Source organism: Trichechus manatus, unplaced genomic scaffold (genome assembly GCF_000243295.1).
Source record: "Trichechus manatus latirostris isolate Lorelei unplaced genomic scaffold, TriManLat1.0 scaffold00111, whole genome shotgun sequence".
NCBI lineage: Eukaryota > Metazoa > Chordata > Mammalia > Sirenia > Trichechidae > Trichechus > Trichechus manatus.
This window is the reverse complement of record NW_004444047.1, coordinates 712812-729346: the sequence shown is the minus strand read 5'-3', so window position 1 is coordinate 729346 and position 16535 is coordinate 712812. Positions and strand designations below refer to the sequence as shown.

General features: G+C 58.0%; 1 protein-coding gene across 1 annotated transcript in view; it reads left to right on the top strand.

The window, feature by feature from the left end:
• PPP2R2C (protein phosphatase 2 regulatory subunit Bgamma) overlaps window positions 1–16535 on the top strand; it is a 123386-nt gene that overhangs the window by 84145 nt on the left and 22706 nt on the right. The window contains exons 2-5 of the mRNA XM_004383493.1: window positions 646–743; window positions 2857–3022; window positions 4184–4296; window positions 7185–7362. Of these exons, the coding sequence (XP_004383550.1) occupies window positions 646–743; window positions 2857–3022; window positions 4184–4296; window positions 7185–7362 (555 nt within the window). The remainder of the gene's footprint in view (window positions 1–645; window positions 744–2856; window positions 3023–4183; window positions 4297–7184; window positions 7363–16535) is intronic.

The window sequence follows — 16535 nt, the reverse complement described above, 5'->3', positions numbered from 1 at the left end:
GGGCAACCCAGGGAGGGGGCCACTCAGGGCGGGGGCGCCCAGGGAGGGGGCGCCCGGGAGGGGGCGCCCAGGGAGGGGCAGCCCAGGGAGGGGGAGCCTAGGGAGGGGGCACCCAGGGAGTGGGTAGCCCAGGGAGGGGGCAACCAGGGAGGTGGTGCTCAGGGAGGGGGAGCCCAGGGAGGGGGCGTCCAGGGAGGGGGCACCCAGGGAGGGAGCAGCTCAGGGAGGGGGCTCTCAGGGAGGGGGCAGCCCAGGGAGGGGGCAGCTTAGGGAGGGGGCACTCAGGGCAGGGGCAGCCCAGGGAGGGGGCAGCCCAGGGAGGGAGCACTTAGGGAGGGTACACTCAAGGAGGGGGCAGCCCAGGGATGGGGTGCTCAGGGAGGGGGCAGCCCAGGGACGGGGTGCTCAGGGAGGGGGCACTCAGGGAGGGGGAGCTTAGGGAGGGGGTGCTCAGGGAGGGGGAGCTTAGGGAGGAGGCACCCAGGGAGTGGGTAGCCCAGGGAGAGGGCATCCAGGGAGGGGCGCTCAGGGAGGGGGTGCTCAAGGATGGGGTGCCCAGGCACAGTCTGTTTAATGGCCCTAGGTGCTGTTGGACAGGCAGCCCTGGGGTCCTCACCCGCCCCTCCTGTCTCTCTCTTCCCACAGCTGACATCATTTCCACCGTCGAGTTCAACCACACCGGGGAGCTGCTGGCCACGGGTGACAAGGGTGGCCGGGTCGTCATCTTCCAGCGGGAGCCAGAGGTGTGCTGGGGCTTGGGGGTGGGGCTGTGGTCTACTAGCCCCAGGAGGATGGCGCTCCTGGGGGGCCCTCCCTGGCTGCCTTGCCTGCGATTGGGGCTGGCCGAGGGTACGCTGGGACCTGGAGACCAGGAATGGGTTACCCCACAGACGCTTGCTAACTGCCGACGTGTGTCAAGCTCTGTCTGGACACCAGGGGCAGGGACGAGGCCAAGACGCTTCTGAGAACAGGGCAGGAGCTGGGGTCGGGAGGGCACGAATGAGGCTTCAGCCCTGTCCAGCGTGGGCCAGGGTCTCTGCCCAGCCAGGGGGACTTGTCCTGCAGGGTCTGGGTGAGGCAGGAGGCCTCTCCACCACCCCTGGGGCGCTATTCCTACAACCTTGAGAGATTGTCGGGATAAAACGCCCCGTTTATTGAGCGCCTGCTCTCAGAGCCTGCCGCTGTGCTGCACACTCCCTCCCTCACTCTTCACTGCCCATCCTGGGGCTGGGGTTCATCCTGTTTTACAGACACGGAAACGGGTGAGCAGCAGACCAGGCACCAGGCAGTCACCCACTCTTGTCTCCGAGAGGAGCGTGGTGCACATCAGTGTGGGCCCCAGATGAGACGCTGAAGAAGGAAGGGTGTGAACCCGAGAAGAGGAAGGGGGGGCAGGAGGGAGGGAGACGAGGAAGAGAGGAGAAAGAGGAGAGTGTCAAAGATGGAAGGAGGATGTGGGGGGAGGAGGGGAAGGGAAGAGGGGAGGAAAAGGGGAAGGAAGGGGAGAGGGGAGGGGAGGGAAGGCAGGCTGCAGAAGCGTCCTCTCCTCCTCCGGATCCCGAGCTTCAGCCCAGTAGCTGACTCTCCTTGAGGGCTGGCTGTCCCTGTGTTGCTCACATAACCCTGTGACTTTGGTTAGGTGCTATAATTACCCGCCTCTTACAATTGAGGAGCCAGGACACAGAGGCGTTAAATAGCTGAGAACAGACTCACCTCTCTCCGGCCAGTGAGCGCCAGGGTTGCCAATCAAAGCCCTCCTGCTGCAAATTCCAGAAGAAAAACTAAATGGGCGGATAGAAGTTTCTTAATTTTTAATTTTCCTTCTTTGATTTTTTTCTTAATTCTGGTCCCGCTGACCCTTGGGCTCCTGGGAGACAAAGTGAACTGGAGGCAGAAATACTGAAGAGCCTTAAAGCGTCTCAGGAGCAAGATGGCATCTAAATAAATGTAACAATAGATAGGTTCCAAAAGTTCACAGAAAACTTCACAGCTGCGCCTGGTTCCTTGTCTTGTTCGGGTCCCGGGTGGACGTCCTTCTGCTGTGATTTTACGTTGTCTGTGTCACCTTGAGTTGTCTGCTGGGGACGTGTTCCCTGGTCCTTGAGGTGGACTCGGCCGCCTCACCATTTGGGCTTCACCAGGAGGGTCCTATTTGGGGAGCTCTGCTACCTAAGTGGGACGGGAACCCCCAGCAGAGCCAGGAGAGAATTCTGCTCCAAGTCTGAGATTTCAGGGTGTCATGTCCCTGTGTCCATTCGGCTCCAACACACGGCTGTTCCTTGAGAGCACAGCACATCCAGAACAGGGGATGAGTACAGGTCAGAGACACAAGGGAGGACAGGCCTCGGCAGAGGGAGCGACTGCTTAGTGGACAGTTCGCCTCAGGCAGGTCATTGTCCCCCAAGCCTCTGCCCATCTGTAAAGGGACAGTCTTGGCACTCCGTGCCGAGGGGCTGTGAGGACACAGTGAGGGGCGGTGGGGACGCAGTGAGGGGCGGTGGGGATGCAGCGAGGGGCGGTGGGGACACAGCGAGGGGCCGTGGGGACGCAGCGAGGGGCCGTGTGGGCAGCGGGGGGCTCCATGCCAGCATGTGGCAGGTGCTCAGTCAACAAGAGCTGGCTTGGTTCCTGTTCTTACTTCTCTGATGAGGGACGGTGCTGCACAGCCGGTGGTCGGCCATCTGAGTGTGCAGAGTAGCCTCTGGCCCTTGGTCTGGCCCCGTCTGCCCGTTTGGTGCCAGTCGCCCTGGTGGTCAGGCCCCTGTGGACTTACCCTGTCAAACCTCCTCCTCTCTGCCTGAGCCTGCCCGCCCCGGCCAGGCTTGTGCTCAGCCCTTTCTCCGGGGCTTCCTGCAGAGGAAAAATGGGCCCCACAGCCAGGGCGAGTACGATGTCTACAGCACTTTCCAGAGCCACGAGCCCGAGTTCGACTATCTCAAGAGCCTGGAGATAGAGGAGAAAATCAACAAGATCAAATGGCTCCCCCAGCAGAATGCTGCCCACTCCCTCCTGTCCACCAACGGTGAGGGGCCTTTCCTGTCTGTGCACGTGTGTGTGTGCGCGTGTGTGTATGCACGTGTGTGTGCATATGCGCGTGTGGTCGTGTGTGCCTGTGTGCATGGTATGCTTGCATGTGTTCACACACGTGTGCTGCATGCACGTATGTGCACGTGTGGTAGCTGTTAGCAAGTGCTGTTTTCACCTCACATGAACTGCGAGCATATTCTGTGTGTTGAGAGCTCAGAAAGAATCACCTGGCTGAGTGGCATACACGTCTCATTGAGTGGCTATGTGGAAGCACCGTCCACCATTCCGTGTCCGACACTGGGCTGTTCCCATTGTCATAAATAGCACTGTCATGAACATCTTCGTAAATCCTTTTCTTTGTGGGTGGGAGGAGCTTCCTATTCCTAAGGAGACCAGCTCAGTAAATACAGTGGACACTTGGTACAAACCTAGCTTGACCCCCTGCCCAGGTCCGAGCCTCCCAGATTGGAGGTTAGTTATCCCAAGGGTGCAGGGCGGGCAGTGGAAGAGATGAGGTGCCGTTACAACTTTTACTCTGCGTTTGTTTAGACCCTGCAGGACACTGTTACTGTGTTTGCCTTGGACAGTCACGTGCGCTGAAACCTGACTGTGTGGCCTTGGGCACCTGTCGAGTGCTTGGCTGAGTCAGCTCCCTTCTCCTGGGCATGGTGGTTTTGGGTTACCTCTGTTGGTGTCTCACTCAGCAGGATTCCGGAGAAGCGAAGCGGCTGGAGAGCTGAGCTCTGCCTAGGAGGGCTGCCGCTCAATCAGAAATAGCAAATAGGTTATCCTCTTTTGCTCTCAGCGAAGGAACTTTAAAAAGCAGGAAGCTAAGTTGGTACAGTCTTTCTGGAAGTCAGCTGAGAGATGAATACCGGCCCTTAAAAGTGTCATACCCTTTGACCCAGCAACTTTCCTCCTTAGGATCAACTGTGAGGAAATAACAGAGAATGAAGACATGTGTCTCACATGCAGATATGCTCACCGCACTGGTATACATAATGATCAAAATGGGGAGGAACCTTCGTGTCCAGGAATAGGATAACGGTTAAACAGTTTACAACTGATGCACCATTGTCTGGGTGACGGAAGTGGATGTTCCATTCTCCGTGCTGATGTTAGTTACGTGTCTTGTTTTACTTTTCTGTTTTTAAAGATAAAACGATCAAATTATGGAAGATCACCGAAAGAGATAAAAGACCCGAAGGATATAACCTAAAAGATGAAGAAGGAAGACTCAAGGACCTTTCCACGGTGACATCTCTACAGGTAAGACGTGGAACACAGAAGGTTCCAGCAAGCGGGAAGCATGTTGGCACTTCTCTTAATAAATGGTGAGCATTTTGGGACATGAAGGGCCTTTGAGATTTGGACCAGGAGCCACGTTTGCGTCCTGGTGGGCTGCTTACGGGGTGGATGGCCGCGGACAATTTCCCTGCTGCCTGCCTCGGTTTCCTCACCAGTGAAATGGAGATGATCGTCATTCTTCTGGGGGTCTTGTGAGGAGATGCTTTTCAGGAGCCTGGGTGGCACAAGCAGTGTGCAGTCAGCTGGGAGCCTAAAGGTTGGCTGTTCAGACCCACCCAATGGCTCCACAGAAGGAATACCTGGTGATCCGCTTCAGTAAAGATTCCAGCCAAGAAAACCCCTTGGGGCAGCTCTACTCGGTAACACAAGGTCGCCGTGAGTCGGAATCGACTCCACGGCAACAGGTTTTAAAGTGCTTTTCACCCCTGATGGAGGGCGGAGAGCAAGTCACATACAAAGGGGGAACCGAGGCCCAGCAAGAGGCAGTGACTCTCCCAGACCCACTCAGCTACGTTGGTGGCAGAGGAGACTGGCTGAGCCTTGTGAATTCCCAGCCCTTTGTAGGGGGCGGAAGGAAGACTAGAACTTCAGATTTCTGTAGTTTTGACAAAGGCACAGCTTAAAAACTGCAGTTTTATCTAAAAGAGGCTGGAAGGTTAAGCCACAGAGCCGGGCTGACGCAAGCTCTTGTCTCCAGTGCTGAAAGGACTCGTCATTCTCCCAGGGGGAGGCTGTGCTACATGGAAGTCACAGGTCCTGGGTTCAGATTCTGCCTCTGCTACTCCCTGGCAGTGTGACCAGGGCAGGTGTGAGCCTCAGATTCCTTGTTGGAGCAAGAACATACGCCTTGGAGCACCTGGCGCACCTTCCAATCTAGCACAGCCCCTTCAGTCCTCACCAGAGACCTGTGGGATGGGCACTGTTCCTTCACCCCCATTCCACAGATGAGGAGACTGAGGCGTAACATGAGCTGACCCAGGTCACACAGACTGTGAGTGTCGGAGCTGGATCCAAACCAAGGCAAGGCTGGCCCCAGAGCCCGTATTCCGGTCTATTCCTCGAAGTGGGACTCGGGTCGCCTGCGTCAAGGAGAGTGGTGCAGAAAGGGGTCTGTGAAGCTGCTTCTGTCCTTCTCCAGCAGAGCGGCCAGCACGCCGGAGGCTGCCTACGCGGTCCCTGACTTCCAGAACTGGGCCTGGCGCATAGCGGGGGCTTTGCGATTGTTTGCTGAAGACCGTTCTGGTGGACAGCTGAGTGCGATTCATTCGTTGGAGCGCCTGCTCCGGGGCACTGGGGGCTGCAGTGGGCAGAGCTGGGCAGCCTGCAGGGCAGGGCCGGTCTGCGTCTTCCTGAGTCCACAGCCTGGGAGCAGGCCAGGCTCGGGGGAGGTGGCCTGGGTGCTGGTCGGTCAGGGAGGGAGACGCAGGGAGGTGGCTGCCATCCCCAGCCCAGTATCCATGACCTAATGGGATTCCAAGGAGCAGGTCACCTCACCTGAGGTCCCGTCTCTCTTGGGTCAGACTGCAACTCTAGAGTCAGCAAACTGCTCCCTGCCTGTTCCCCCGATGGCTGAGCAGGCCCACACGGTGTCCTCCACGCTGAGTGTCCAGCAAGTTGTCACTGACACAGCAGTCCTCAGTGTCGTTCTGGGGAAGGAGGAGCCGACCTTCAAGCAGGCTGACCTCCAAATGACTGCAGATTGCAAATCAGTCCTCAGAGGCGGGGGCCAGTGAGCTTTGGTGTTGAGTGACGGGGCGCTGGTGCCCGTCCTTCCCACCCTAGGAGGTGGGCAAGGTTTTGTCTAGAGGATGGGGGTGCTGTTGTCACCTCTTGACTGGCTTGGCGTTTGGCGGCAGAGCCTGTGTCCCGCGGGAATCAGTTCACTTACCTCCCAGCATCTGGGATTTTCTCTGTATGACGCCCCCGCGCCCCCGCCAAGACTGCAAGAACTATAAACTGGGGTTGGAGGAGAGGAAAGGGGGAAGAAGCCTGGGGTCTAGGTCTCCCCTCGTTTCCCCCACGTCACCCGGACCATCCCAGCCTGAGTGTTTTCTGCGTCATCCATTCACTTCATGTGGAGACGCTCATCACTTCCTGAGACCTGCCGTGTGCTCCCCTGGGCCCACAGATGAGGAGTAAAGCTCAGCCACCGCCCCCAAGGTGCCCCCAGCCCCCCGGGGAAGTGCACCTGGAAACACCACTACAGGGTGGCTGTGCTGTGACAGAGGGACACGGGCTGTGGAGCCAAGGAGGCTTTTCTCTGCGTTGTCCATTTGTTGAACTCCTATTCATCCGTTAAAACCCTACTAACCTTCTACCAACAAGATAAATAAAATTTAGGGAGAGGAAGAAAACTACTAACCTTTACCTTTCTGAAGCCTGTCTACACAAACAAATAAAACCCATCCTCTTTCTTTGCCCACGTGTGCCACGCACAGCTCTGCCCATTTTCCACTTGTGCGAACAAGCGGTAGACCCCCACCCCACCCCCTCCACCTCCCCACCGTGCAGGGGCTGAGAGTGTGGTCCTGGCCTGGGCAGCCACCCCGACGGACTCTGTGCTGAGGAAAGTACATGAAGGTTTGCTGGCTGTCGGCCCGGTGTCCCATTTAGGAGACAGAACACGGGGCGCACACCACCCCTCCAGTCTTACTAGGGGGGCAGCTCTCCCCTCAGGGCAGGTGGGGCCTTCCTTGGCCGTTTGTCCTCGCTTGTTCCCGACCTGCAGGATGGACCCCACCTGGGTGTTCCCGGCCTCCAGTTTACCCCCCAGCGCTCCCTCCCACCATTTCCTGCCACCCCCCTGGCCCTGCGCGGCCCCCGCTCTGACTGCCCCCGTCTTGTGACAGGTGCCAGTGCTGAAGCCCACAGACCTGATGGTGGAGGTGAGCCCACGCAGGGTCTTCGCCAATGGCCACACCTACCACATCAACTCCATCTCCGTCAACAGCGACTGCGAGACGTACATGTCGGCCGACGACCTGCGCATCAACCTGTGGCACCTGGCCATCACGGACCGCAGCTTCAGTATCCTTCCGCCCGGCGTTGGGGGGCTTCCATCCCGAGCCAGGCGCCTGCTCAGGTGAACGCCCGCCGAGGGGGTCACACGCTGGGATTCTTAACAGGACTTTACCTCGTGGCTGCGGGCTGCCTGTGTGCCAAGAGCGGTCCCTTCCCTCCCCAGGCCAGAGTGGCTGTGCGTCAGGCTGGGACTCCCCAGAGGTCAGTGCACTGGAGGAGGGACCCCTGCCCACCAGAGACGAGAGGGCACCTCGGACCCCTCCTCCCTGAGGCCCAGCAGGCTGTGTTGGTGTTGGATACCCAGTATTGGGGTCCTGCCCGGGCTCAGGGTGACCCCCGGGGATCAGAGCCCACACAGGCCCCGCCCAGGGCTCAGGATGACCCCTGGGGGTCAGAGCCCACACAGGTCCCACTTGGGTGACACCCGGGGGTCAGAGCCCACAAGGGTCCCCGTAGGGTGACACCCGGGGGTCAGAGCCCACACAGGTTCCAGTAGGGTGACACCTGGGGGTCAAAGTCAAGCTGAATAGGGCTCTGGGGGTCCAGGGAGGGCCCCTGCTCAGCAGCCCCCCGTATCTGGACCAGGCTTGGGGCAACAGGATTGATTCCAGCCCCCACCTACTGTTGAGGAAAGAAGTGTTGATGCCGAGCTTGGCTTAGGGTGGAGCTCGGCCCACGGGGCTCGGGGGCGGGATAGGGCAGGCGGGTTGTGGGTGTCATAGTAATAGTAGTGATAACACTTTGGGGGCTCTGTGTGCTGAGGGCTGGGGGGCAGGGCAGGCCGTTTGTGGGTGTCATAACAGTAGTGATAACACTTTGGGGGGCTCTGTGTGCTGGGGGCTGGGGGGACAGGGCAGGCCGTTTGTGGGTGTCATAATAATAGTAGTGATAACACTCTGGGGGGCTCTGTGTGCTGGGGGCTGGGGGGGTAGGGCAGGCCGTTTGTGGGTGTCATAGTAACAGTAGTGATAACACTTTGGGGGGCTTTGTGTGCCGAGGGCACACATTTCATACCACAACCCTAGGAGGTAGAAACTATGGTGATCCCCTTTCAGATGAGGAAACTGAGTCACAGAGACACCGAGTAACTTGCTCCGGGGCTCACCTAGCAAGTGTTAAAGTGAGGTTCAAATACAGACTACAGACTCAGGGTCCCCCACATGTAGCCTCTGCACCAAGCTGCCCCTTGTGATGTGCTGTGGGGGAAGATGGCAGGAGGGACTTGCTGTGGCCAAGAATGGAGGGACTCCCTCCTGGGGGCAGGAGGCTCCCAGCCTCCGTCCACAACACCCCTTCACAACGGTCCCTACTTCTGCAGGCCATCTGCCCTTTTGCTTCCCCAGTTTTTTCTAATTTTTATTCATTTTTTTAAACCGAGTTCCTTAATGCGTGCAATTTAGAAGAGAAATTTTGTTTCGCCGCTCGCAGTGACAGTAGAACAGTATCACGCGCCCTAACTAGGAGGTAATCCAAAGATCAGTGCGGAGAAACAAAGCCATGGGTGTCCGTCTGCCTGTCCTGGGAGCTGGCCCCAGACGTCCCGCGTTGAGGAAGATGCTGTGTTCACTGTACGGCACGGTAGCCGCCTGCCATGTGTGGCCACTGACCACTTAGAATGTGGGCGGGGGCGACTGGGGGACGGAATTCTACATCTAATTTTATTTCACCTCACGGAAATTCAAATGTGAACAGCCGCACGGGGCTGGTGACCAACGTAGCGGCCGGCACAGACACGGTAGATGCTCAGGCTGGTTCCTCCCTCAGGGAGGTGAGCGCGTTTGGATGTTGAAGACACCACAGCACAAAGCAGAAACACTCTCCGCATTCCTCAGAGTCGACCCCAACTCACGGCGACCCCACGTGTGTCAGAGTAGGACTGTGCTCTACAGGGTTTTCAATGGCTGATTTTAAAAATTTTTTAATTGTACTTTAGATGAAGGTTTACAGAACAAATAGCTTCTCATTCAACAGTTAGTGCACGTACTGTTTTACAATGGATAACAACCCTATGATATGTCAGCACTGTCCCTTCTCAACCTTGGGTTCCCTGTCACCAGCTTTCCTGTCCCCTCCTACCTTCTCGTCCTTGTCCCCGGACTGTTGTGCCCATTTAGTCTTGTTTTGTTTTATGGGGCTGTCTAATCCTTGGCTGAAGGGTGAACCATGGGAGTGACTTCATTACTGAGCTAAAACGGTGTCCGGGGGCCATACTCTCTGGGTCAATGGCTGATTTTGAAGAAGTAGGTTGCCAGGCCTTTCTTCCTAGGCTCCGAATGGCTTTGACCCGCCAGCCTTCAGCTAGCAGTTGAGCATGTGAGCCTTTTGCACTATCCAGGGACTCCGTGTTCATCCAGAGGGGGGATGGAAGTAATGGGAAACCTTTCTCGAGTTTTGATCTGTGTTACCTCCGGCTGTGTCTGTCGCCCACCCGCTGTGGCCGCTGGCAAGGAGCCACTGGCGCTTTGTAAGTAGCGGCAGTGCGGCCGGCTTTGCAGGGCTCTGTGGAGCTGTGAGCGCTGGTGGAGAGGGTTGGCGCAGACGGTCCAGAAGTCAGGCGGCCAGGAAGGAGGTCCCAGGCGAGACAGTGCCGGGCAGGGCTGTGTGTGGCCGCAGACAGGAGGTGGTGGAGTCAGAGAGAGGTGTTAGTTGTTGAGTCGGCCCGCCTCACAACGGCCCTTAAGTGTAAAATAATGAGACGTAAGGTGTGGCTATTGTGTCGGTCCGCCTCGTGCTTTCCCTCGTTTTCGCTGACCCTCCGCTTTACCCAACGTTGTTGCTAGGGGCCGTCGAGTTGGCTCCGACTCCTGGTGACCCCGTGCACCGCAGAACGAAACCCTGCCCGGTCCTGCGCCATCCTCACAGTCATCGTTAGGCTTGAGCCCATTGTTGTCGCCACTGTGTCAGTCCGTCTCGTTGAGGGTCCTCCTCTTTCTTGCTGACCCTCTACCTTACCAAGCATGATGTCCTTCCCCAGGGACTGGTCCCTCCTGATAACGTGTCCAAAGTATGTAAGATGTAGTCTCACCACCCTTGCTTCTAAGGAGCATTCTGGGTGTACTTCTTCCAAGACAGATTTGTTCGTTCTTTTGGCAGTCCATGGGATATTCATGGTATACCAAGGTGGTGAAGATAATTCATGGATCTGGGCCTATATCATGACTCTTCGACCAAGGTGGCCAGGGGACAGTAGACCAGGTCAGCTGTAAGAAATAGGGGCGACGAGTCCCTGGGTTGTGGCACGGTCCTCCCGGGCCGTCACCGACAGCCTCATCTCTTCACCTGTCCTCAGCACAGATGTGCCCCGGCCACAGGGTGGCGACCTCCCCGTTCACTGACAGGTAGTTATTGAGCACCTGCTGTGTGCCAGGCCCTGTACTCAATGCTGAAACTGGGCAGACTGATCCCTGACCTCCCAGAGTGGACAGATGAGAGACCACCAGTGTGACCACCAAGCAAAAGCCCAGTGTACAGGCAGGTGTGCAGACAGGTAGCAGGTGTGTGGGCAGGTGGCAGGTGTGGGGGTGGGCGGCGGGTGTGCGGGCAGGTGGCAGGTTGCAGGCAGGTGGCAGGTGCTTCTGGGAGGGAGTGGGGCCAGTGAGCGGGGCCGTGTGCAGTTTCTTGGGCCGACGGGGAATTGACCGGGACGGCGTACAGAGGGAGTATGAAGAGGTGGAGCTGGCGGGGTGTGGAGGGAGTGGAAGCAGTGCCCCACCACGGCTGCGGGCCGGGTGAGGAGGTCCAGATCATCACACAGGCGAGTGGCAGTGAGAAGGGGCATCCGTGGACTGGGGTCTCCACTACTCCGTGCCCAGCTTGTGTGGGTCCTCACAGTTTGCAGAGACCGCATGTTAGCTGTACACAGGTCTTAGCCCCGAGGGACAGGAGCATGATGCATATTACAGAACACGGGAGCTCACTGAGCTGGCTGTGGTGCCCTGGCTGTCCACCTGAGCCCCAGTTAGGCAGGTGGAGGAGGTGAGGAGTACCCTCGGGCTCGTGTGGTTGTGGAGACCTCCCCCAGTGAGGTCACCAGGGAGCCACTTGGCACACGGCCTGCTGCTGCCGGGCTCCAAAGACACGATCGCATTAGCTGAGTGAGGACGTTTGCCCTGTGGAGGTGTGGGGCTCCGGGCTGCAGGCGTGATGGTGGGTCTGGTGACAGCCAAGTGAAGGGAAAACCCTCCTGGCCATTTGTTGTACTGTGGGGGCTGCATGTCGCTGTGATGCTGGAAGCTCTGCCACTGGTATTTCAAATATCAGTAGGGTCACCCACGGTGGACAAGTTTCAGTGGAGCTTCTAGACTAAGGCAGACTAGGAAGAAAGGCCTGGCGATCGACTTCCAAAAATCAGCCAGTGAAAACCTTGTGGCTCACAACAGAACATTGTCCGACAGAGTGTTGGAAGATGAGCCCGCTGGGGTGGAAGGCACTCAGCACACACGGTGGCCGCGACAATGGACTCCAGCAGACCAACGATCGTGACGATGGTGCAGGACCGGGCAGCGTTTCGTTCCGTTGCGCGTGGGGTCACTGTGATGGGAGCTGACTCGACGGCAGCTAAGAAGAATGGGAAAAGACGTCTACTACTGATGCGGGGGGCAGAGAGGCAGCATGAGTGCACGCCGCTCTGGGGTCGCTCTGAGTTCAGGGGGCACCTTTGCAGCGAGTGCCGGCTGAGGATCCGCCCTGTCAGAGGGTGGCGGTTGTGGTCGGGGCGGATCACCCAATAAGCAAGGGAAGCACGGGCTACTTGTGCTTACTGACTAATCTGTAATGAACAATTTCACGTGTTTTTCACCGCGTATGAACCTGTTCACTACAAATCAGTGAGTGCATACAAGTAAGCCCGTGCTTACCTTGTTGTTTGGTGCTGTCGAGTCAGTTCCGACTCACCTTGACCCCGTGTACAATAGAACGAAGCACTGCGCCATCCTGCGCCATCCTCACAACCGTTGTTACGCTTGAGCCCATTGTTGCAGCCACTGTGTGAATCCATCTCATTGAGGGTCTTCCTCTTTTTCGCTGACCCTCTACTTTACCAAGCATGATGTCCTTCTCCAGGGGCTGGTTCCTCCTGACAACATGTCCAAAATATGTGAGACGTAATCTCGCCCTCCCCACTTCTAAGGAGCACTCTGGCTGTACCTCTTCACGCTTACTTTGCTTATTGGGCAATCTTCTCCTGGTTCTCGTTCGTCCTGAGAAAAAGCCTGGACTGGCAGGGGCACCCAGGACCCAGGTTGGGTGGTGGGAGGGCACACCGCCTCGCCTGGGGTTTGAGTCCTCTCTCTTGCTCCATGGCATCTCGCCTTGTCCCAAGATGCTGTTCTGTCTCAGGACCCACTGGATGATTTCTGCTGTGGGACAGCCACCTCATGTCCCAATTGTGACGTTCCTGTTGAAGCAAACTTGTTTTGTAGTAAAGTTTTTAAGAGAAAGGAGTAAAGGTGGGCACTGTTTTGATGATTCACAATAAGAAAGCAGTCATGGGACATCTACTGTGACCCCACATCTACCTCTGTGACCCCACACCTGCCTCTGACCCCACACCTGCCTCCATGACCCCACACCTGCCTTTGTGACCCCACACCTGCCTCCTCCCTGTCCCGCCCCTTCCTCTCTCACCCTCTTCCCTGTCCCGCCCCTTCCTCTCTCACCCTCTTCCCTGTCCCGCCCCTCCCCCTCACACCCTCTTCCCTGTCCCACTCCTCCCCCTGACATCCTCCTCCCTGTCCCGCCCCATTTCACCCTCCTCCCTCCCCTGCCCCTCCCCCTCTCACCTTCCTCCCTGTCCTGCCGCTCCCCCTGTCACCCTCCTCCCTGTCCCGCCTCTTCCCCCTCACCCGCCTTCCCCCTAGCACGGCCAGCTCACAGCCACCTTCCCATTGCCTGCTTTTCTGTCCTCTCTGCACCCCTCCTCGGTCAGTCGGGTTCTCATGGGGCACAGCCCCTTTGCCACTCTCTGGGGACACTAGGCTCTCGGTGTCTGCTGATAGGACTGTCCTCCCATTCCGGTGAAGCCCTTGGGATCGGGAGCCACCCTGAGCCCTCCGTGTCCTAGCCCCTAGTGCAGGGCCCGGTTATGGGGGGAGAGGCTGGTGCCCAAAGGGAAGAGGCCACAGATCCCACCTGTTGTCAACCTGGGGTCCTGGTGGCCAGGGACCGCTAGCATTTAGGAGTGAGAGGAGGGGTCAGACAGACCTGGGCTTCTATTTGTTGCTCAACCTCCTGGGCGTCAATTTTCATAAATGTAAAATGGGCAGAATCCCTTATCTCGGGGACATTTCTTAAGGAGTGGTGAAGTCACTCATGCATAGGGCTTGGTAGCAGCGGGTACCGAGCAACTGCCGTACTGCTTTTCTCTCTCCGGCAGCAGCGCTCAGTATGTAAGGCTTCTTCCCAAGGACTGTGCGTCTCCTGATCGCTGAAGCTCTCTTTTCCCAGCGTCATCTCAGCATCCGCTTACATAGCCTCCCAGTCCCCTGACGCCAGCCTGTGGAGACCTCAGGCAGCGCTGGGTGATCTTTCTCGAGATCAGTGTGGCTTAGAGGTGACAAACTGCACAGAGGCCTCAGCTCACCGACCTCGGCTTTCTTTTTAGAACCAGAGAATTTTAAAGATGGTTTCATTGATTTTTCTGCCTCCGAGAGATTTCTCATGGTGAAAGCTGGCGTTACGCCAAGCCTCGGCATGGAGCAGATTTCTAATTCCTGCTCACAGAGCGGGTCCCACCTGGCTTGCTCTCTGTGCGGGAATAATGTCTGGTCGTAGTCGATGCTCAATGAAGCAAACAGCTGTGGCCAGGCGATGGTGCTGGGATAGGGAGGGGCCCCGCAAGTCGGGAATCAGAGGAGCCGTGGGTGCTGAGCGTCCTGCCCTGGATCTCTTCCTACCTCCCTGAGCCTCAGTTTCCCCTTCTCTGGAATGGCTGTGGCTGCTGCAGACAGTGGGGAGGCCTCTCTGGGGGTCCCCTGGTCTGCCCAGGGTGACCTGGTATCAGCCCAGTGGCCTGCTAGAACTCGTTTGTAGCCAGTCTGAGGCCAGTCTCGTGCATCTCTTGCCAGTCCGTGTTCGTGACCTTGCTTGTGTCGCTGTGTGGGCTCGAAGCCAGCCTTGTCGGGAATATTCAGACCACAGATCTCTAAACCAAAACCCATGGCCGTCGAGTCGGTTCTGACTCATAGCGGCCCTGTAGGACAGAGTAGAACTGCCCCATTGGGTTTCCAAGGAGCGTCTGGTGGATTTGAACTGCTGACGTTTTGGTTAGCAGCCAAATGCTTAACTGCTGCGCCATCCAGCCAACTCATAGGGACCCTACTGCGCCCCCAGGGCTCCACAGACAGTACAGAATCGGGCCCCTCCCCCCAGAACCAGCTGTTAAGCAGGCACAGACGCCACTGCTTTGGGGCCTCCACCAGCTCCAGCAGGGCTGAGGGCTTACTGAGCATGGGCACTGTCCTTGGTGCTGACCCACCCACAGCCAGGCTGAACTGTCACCATTGTCCCCACTTATAGAGCACCCCCTCTGGGCGGGGACAGTGGGTGTTCTCAGTGCATTACACATGTAACTTACCTAGTCCTTCCAAGAGCACTAGGAGAGAGGTATTATTAACATCCTCTTACAGGTGGGGAAACTAAGGCGCAGAGAGGTGAAGTAGTCCATCTGAAGTCACACAGCTGGGAAGTGGCAGGGCTAGGACTCAAAGCCCTGCCCCCAACCACCAGGGCACGCAGCCTCTCAGTAATGGCAGCAGCAGCCCCACAGTGACCCATTTTTCATGTGTCTCATCTGCCAGGCAGTGGGTTGATGCTCCGTGCACAGGGTGCTAGTCCCCACTTATGAGTGGGGGATGGGCTCTGTGCACAGGGTGCTGTACCCCCCTTATGGATGGGGGATGGGCTCCGTGCAGTCCCACAGAGGGTGCTGTACCCCACGTATGGACGGAGGACAGGCTCCGTGGAGCCCCACAGAGTGCTGTACCCCACTTACAAATGGAGGACAGGCTCCATGCAGCCCCGCAGAGGGTACTGTCTCCCCCTTACAGATGGAGGACAAGCTCTGTGCAGCCCTGCAGAGGGTGCTGTACCCCACTTACAAATGGAGGGCAGGCTCCGTGTAGCCTCGCAGAGGGTGCTGTCCCCCATTATGGACGGCGGACAGGCTCCATGCACAGGGCATTCTCCTGTCCCTCATTACGGACGGACAGAAGGATAAGCTGTGCGCACAGGATGCTGTCCCCCAGTTACAGACGGGGCACAGGCTCTGAGACCTGGATTCTCCTGCCCAGGCCCCTCCCGACTCGGCTCCCCTGCTGCCTGCCCGCTGCCGTGGACACAGTGGTGCTTCTCGATTTGTACCTTAGATTCTGAGGAACAGGCGCCTCCCACACTGTGGCAGGACAGACGGAAGCGGAGGTTGTTCTGTCCTGGGTGTTGCTGAGTTCCGGGGCATTTGGCAGTTGCCTGATGTTTCTAACGTTGCCTCCAGACGGTGGCGCGTGTGGCCCCGTCACGCCCCGCACCCTTCCTGAGAGGCCTCTATGGCATTTTGTAGGTGCTCCTGGACCCCTCGCCCCAGGCCTTGTCACCTTCTCATGGCCGCCCCCCCCATCCACCTCCACGGCCCCTCTCCCTTCGTGACCTCATCCCCGGTCCCCACCCCCTCATGGCCCCGCTTCCCAGTCCCTCTTCCGGCCCTGCCTCCTGACATCCCCGCTTTCTCACAGCTCCTCACCGGTCTCGCTTCCTGGCACTGCCTCCCCAGCTCGGCCGGGGTGTGAGTTCCACTCTGGCCCTTCCTGGCCGGCCAGCCTCTGTCCTTTTCCTGCTTTCGGAATCTGAGGATGCAGTTGAGCACAAACCCCGAGAGCTCTCTCAGAGGTGACGGCGCACACTTTCTGTGCTCTGCCTAGTTTTATGTTTTTTCCAAGGGGACATAGAGATTGTGGTTCTGACTCATGTCACTAAAAGCACCGACCACACGCTACTCCTTGGGCATAGGTCACCCCATTAAAGCCTTCTCACAGCCCGCAGGTAGATCTCAGCAGTGAGGGGGCCAGGCTGCAGGAGCGGAGGAGAGAGGAACCAGGCTGCAGGTGTGGAGGAGGGAGGGGCCGGGCTGGAGGAGCGGGGGAGGGAGGGGCCGGGCTGGAGGAGCGGAGGAGGGAGGGGCCGGGCTG